The 3,598-nt window shown below is 44.1% G+C and overlaps 1 protein-coding gene across 1 annotated transcript; it reads left to right on the forward strand.

Moving 5' to 3' along the window:
• ZCCHC18 (zinc finger CCHC-type containing 18) lies at positions 1-2,193 on the forward strand. Its single transcript, XM_049644129.1, is given in 2 exon segments — positions 1-981; positions 984-2,193. Coding segments are annotated over 2 exon segments (1,215 nt in total). The 5' UTR covers positions 1-551; the 3' UTR covers positions 1,769-2,193.
• The last annotated feature ends 1,405 nt before the right edge of the window (positions 2,194-3,598 follow it).

Here is a 3,598-nt window from a genome sequence, read left to right on the forward strand (position 1 = left end):
TGAGATCCGAGAACTGAGTTTAAGGGATATCTTTACATTTTTTTTTTTTGAGTATGATTGACACACAATTATTTTAATGGATATCTTATTTATTATCACAAATCTATGAGACTTAGACCTTTGCACTCTATTTTGAGAGCCCAGTAACAGCCCCACACACAATTTCACCTAGAATTCAAAGCAACAGTTGCCCTCCCTCCTGGAAGACTTACAGGAGTGATGGATGTAGCTCTGAAAAGTACCCTGCTAGAACAAAGACATCCAGTATCTCCAGAAAGTTATAATAGCCAGTCTCCTGCAGCATATTTTTAGGTCAGTTAGCAAATATACAATGTATTGCAAGGTGTTCATGGAAGTAGAGCGACTGCAGACCACTTCCCTGCAATCTACTACCTTACTGACCTTTTCTTCCCCCTTTTCTTTACAGTCCCTATTGAGATACAAGGAAAGCAGAGCCTGGGAACACTGCTTTGGGGATTCCTCATACAGATTAGGCTTTTCTGAAAAGCCTGAGTATCTTGTTATATTCAGATAGAAGATCATCCACCATCATGGCTAGCATCATTGCATGTGTGGGTAACAGCCAGAGGCAAAACACACCCTTGCCACCTTGGGCCCATTCAAATTTGAGGTCTCTGGGGAGGAGTCTTGGTCCTTTAAGTGTCAACATGGCAGAAAGAAATGTGAAATTGTTCTCAGGGAGAGTGGTGCCAGCCCAAGGGGAATAAACCTTTGAAAACTGACTGATCCAAGTCAATGGGGTCCTGCCCGATTGGAGTATGTCTGAGGAGGAAAAGCTCAAGTGCTTGATGAAAACCTTTAGGGGCCCTGCCAGGGAGGTCATGTGTTTGCTCCAGGCTGCCAACCCCAATCTAAGAGTGGCTGCTTTCTTGCAGGCAATGAAATTGGTGTTTGGGGAGTCTGAAAGCAGTGTCACTGTCCATGGTAAATTTTTTAACACTCTGTAGGCACAAGGGAGAAAGACTCCCTTTATGTGATTCTTTTAGAAGTGCAGCTTCAGAATGCTATTCACGCAGGGATCATAGCTCAGAAAGATGCAAACCAGACTCGCCTGCACCAGCTCCTTTTAGGAGCTGAGCTGAAAATGGACCTGCATTTTAAGCTGAAACATCTTCTTAGGATGTATGCAAATAATCAAGAGCATCTTCCTAATTTTTTGGAGTTAATCAAGATGATAAGGGAGGAAGGGTATTGGAATGACACTTTTATGAAACCGAAGAGACTCAAAAGGTCTGGGCTAATCTTGGAGAGGGCAGCAAGCCACATGACATTTCAGGGCCCTCAGCCAATAGCAATCAGCAATGATGACTGCAATGTGATAGAGGTAGATGATACTCTTGATGACTCAAATGAGGATGTGATCCTAGTTGAGTCTCAGGACCCTCCACTTACATCCATGGATGTCCCTCCTCTCAGAGTCAGGGCCAGATGTCTGGATCAAATAGTGGTTATTGATTCCTCCAGCAGTTCTGTGGCTCAATCTCCTTCTACCAGTGGGGGTTCTGGGTATAAGAATGATGGTCCTGGGGATATGCATAGAGCCGGGAAGTGAAAATACACATTCTTCTGTTCATATTGTGGTGAGGAGGGCCACTCAAAGGAAACCTGTGACAGTGAGAGCAACAAAGCTGAGTTGTTTGAGAATGTGATCATCATTCTGCAGGAGCTGACACATACAGAAAAGGAGAGGTCAAAAGAAGTCCCTAGCAGACACAATGACCTCTCTGGGCTTCTCGTAAGGTGCTAGACCCAGCCCTAAGTGAATCCTTTACTGTATTCAGATGGGAAAATGAGAGTGGGTAGACTTCTATCTGCATTAATTAATCCATTAATTGGCTTTATTTTGGACTGGAGAGGTCTTGGATACCACCAAAGTGGAGAGGATGGCCTGCCCTCTGTCCCTGCTAAGGGTCTGTTCTCTGCCTGTGTCCATTTCCTTGGTGACTTTATTCTTCTTATGAAAGAAGTGTTACTCTGTTAAACCTTCACAAAATGAAGGAATATACAAAAAATACAAATTACCTGAAACTCTCCATCCTTATATAAACATTGTCAGCCCTTTGATAAATGTCCTTCTAGATATTTCCCTATAACTGTGTACCCAGACCCAGATATGTATAGATAAAAGTGATCAAATGTAAGTGCTGTTCTATACTGTGTATTTTTCAGCAAACAAATATATGTTGTGGAGTTCTATGTCAATGAATATATACAAGCATCAAGTTCAATGTCTCTGTGTGTGATGTAACTTTTAGGAATATAGAAGAAAAAAAAAGAACCAAATATAGAAGCTCTAATGGGGGTGGGGTCATATTGTGAAATGGAGTTTTTTACCAGCCTCATTACAGATGAGGAAAAGGGAAGCTGAAATGGGCTGAATATCTCCCTAAAAGCCCCTTATCACAACTGACCTGGTCCTAGGTCAGGGTCAAATCTGCACCCACTAGTTAATATCCCAATGCTTTCTTCCCTAATGCATCCTGAGAAAAGTGATCATGGACAAGGGTTGGGAGAAAAATGGGAAATGGGTATCTCAGCGGTTCCATTCCTGTTCACTTTGGGAAGGAGTGCTCTCCCTCCCCTGGGTAGATTCCTTAGACTGCTGCTACTGCTTCTTCTGGACAATACCTGGTGGCACCAATAAGACTGTCCTTTGGGCTGACACTACCCTATGCTTCTTCCCTCAGTACTGAGAAAGCAGCTACTCATCAGAATTTAGTACCAGGAACCTCAGCACCTCCCAAGCTTCCCCTGGCTACATTGTAGAGGACAGCAGCCCAAGGACTCTAAGCTAACCTTGTTCTGATCCAACAAATGGGAATACCCAAGGAAGGATGTAAAGGAATCTGGGTGCCAGGGAATATGAAAATACATGGGAATTAGAAAGCCCACATACTCTTTTTATTTTTTAGTGTTTATTTATTTTGAGTGGGGAGGGGCAGAGAGAGAACCCCAAGCAGGCTCTATGCTGTCAGCTCAGAGCTTAACATGGGGCTTGATTTCATGTACCAAGAGAGGCAGATGCTTAACCTACTAAGCCACCCAGGCACCCCTCCATATACCCTTTTAGAACTGAGGACATCAATAGGAAAGAGAGATCACGGAAGGACCTTCCTGGACACCTTTTCCTGCCCCATCTCATGGCCTCACATTGGAGAGTGATAAAAATGACCCTCTGTGCATAAAGGTCTTCCTGTTCTTTGTAGGTATATCAGTTCCTATCCTTGTGAGCAAGACAAGTTTGATAGGGGATGTTTTAATTTAAATCAGGGGATAGAGTGGAATGAATAGACCTGAGGGGGTTTGTGAGGAAGGAAATTATGGCTGAGAGGGCAGAGTGTGGCACGGTGGAAGGTAGTATGTGGAGGAGAAGAAGCATAGAGCTGTAGAGATTGGGGGGAGGAGAAGACAGGGAGAGGAGGAGAGGGCACCTTGACTGGGCAGGGGATTCACATCTAGACTGGTAGGAATGGCAGACTCTGGAGGTTTCACACAGAACCCTGGGCTGTGTGGTCCTGAGGGAAGAAGGGTATTGGGGCTCTAATTATGCTAGCAGTTAATGGCCCCTCAACAGGGA

This window comes from Panthera uncia, chromosome X, assembly GCF_023721935.1.
Source record: "Panthera uncia isolate 11264 chromosome X, Puncia_PCG_1.0, whole genome shotgun sequence".
Lineage (NCBI taxonomy): Eukaryota > Metazoa > Chordata > Mammalia > Carnivora > Felidae > Panthera > Panthera uncia.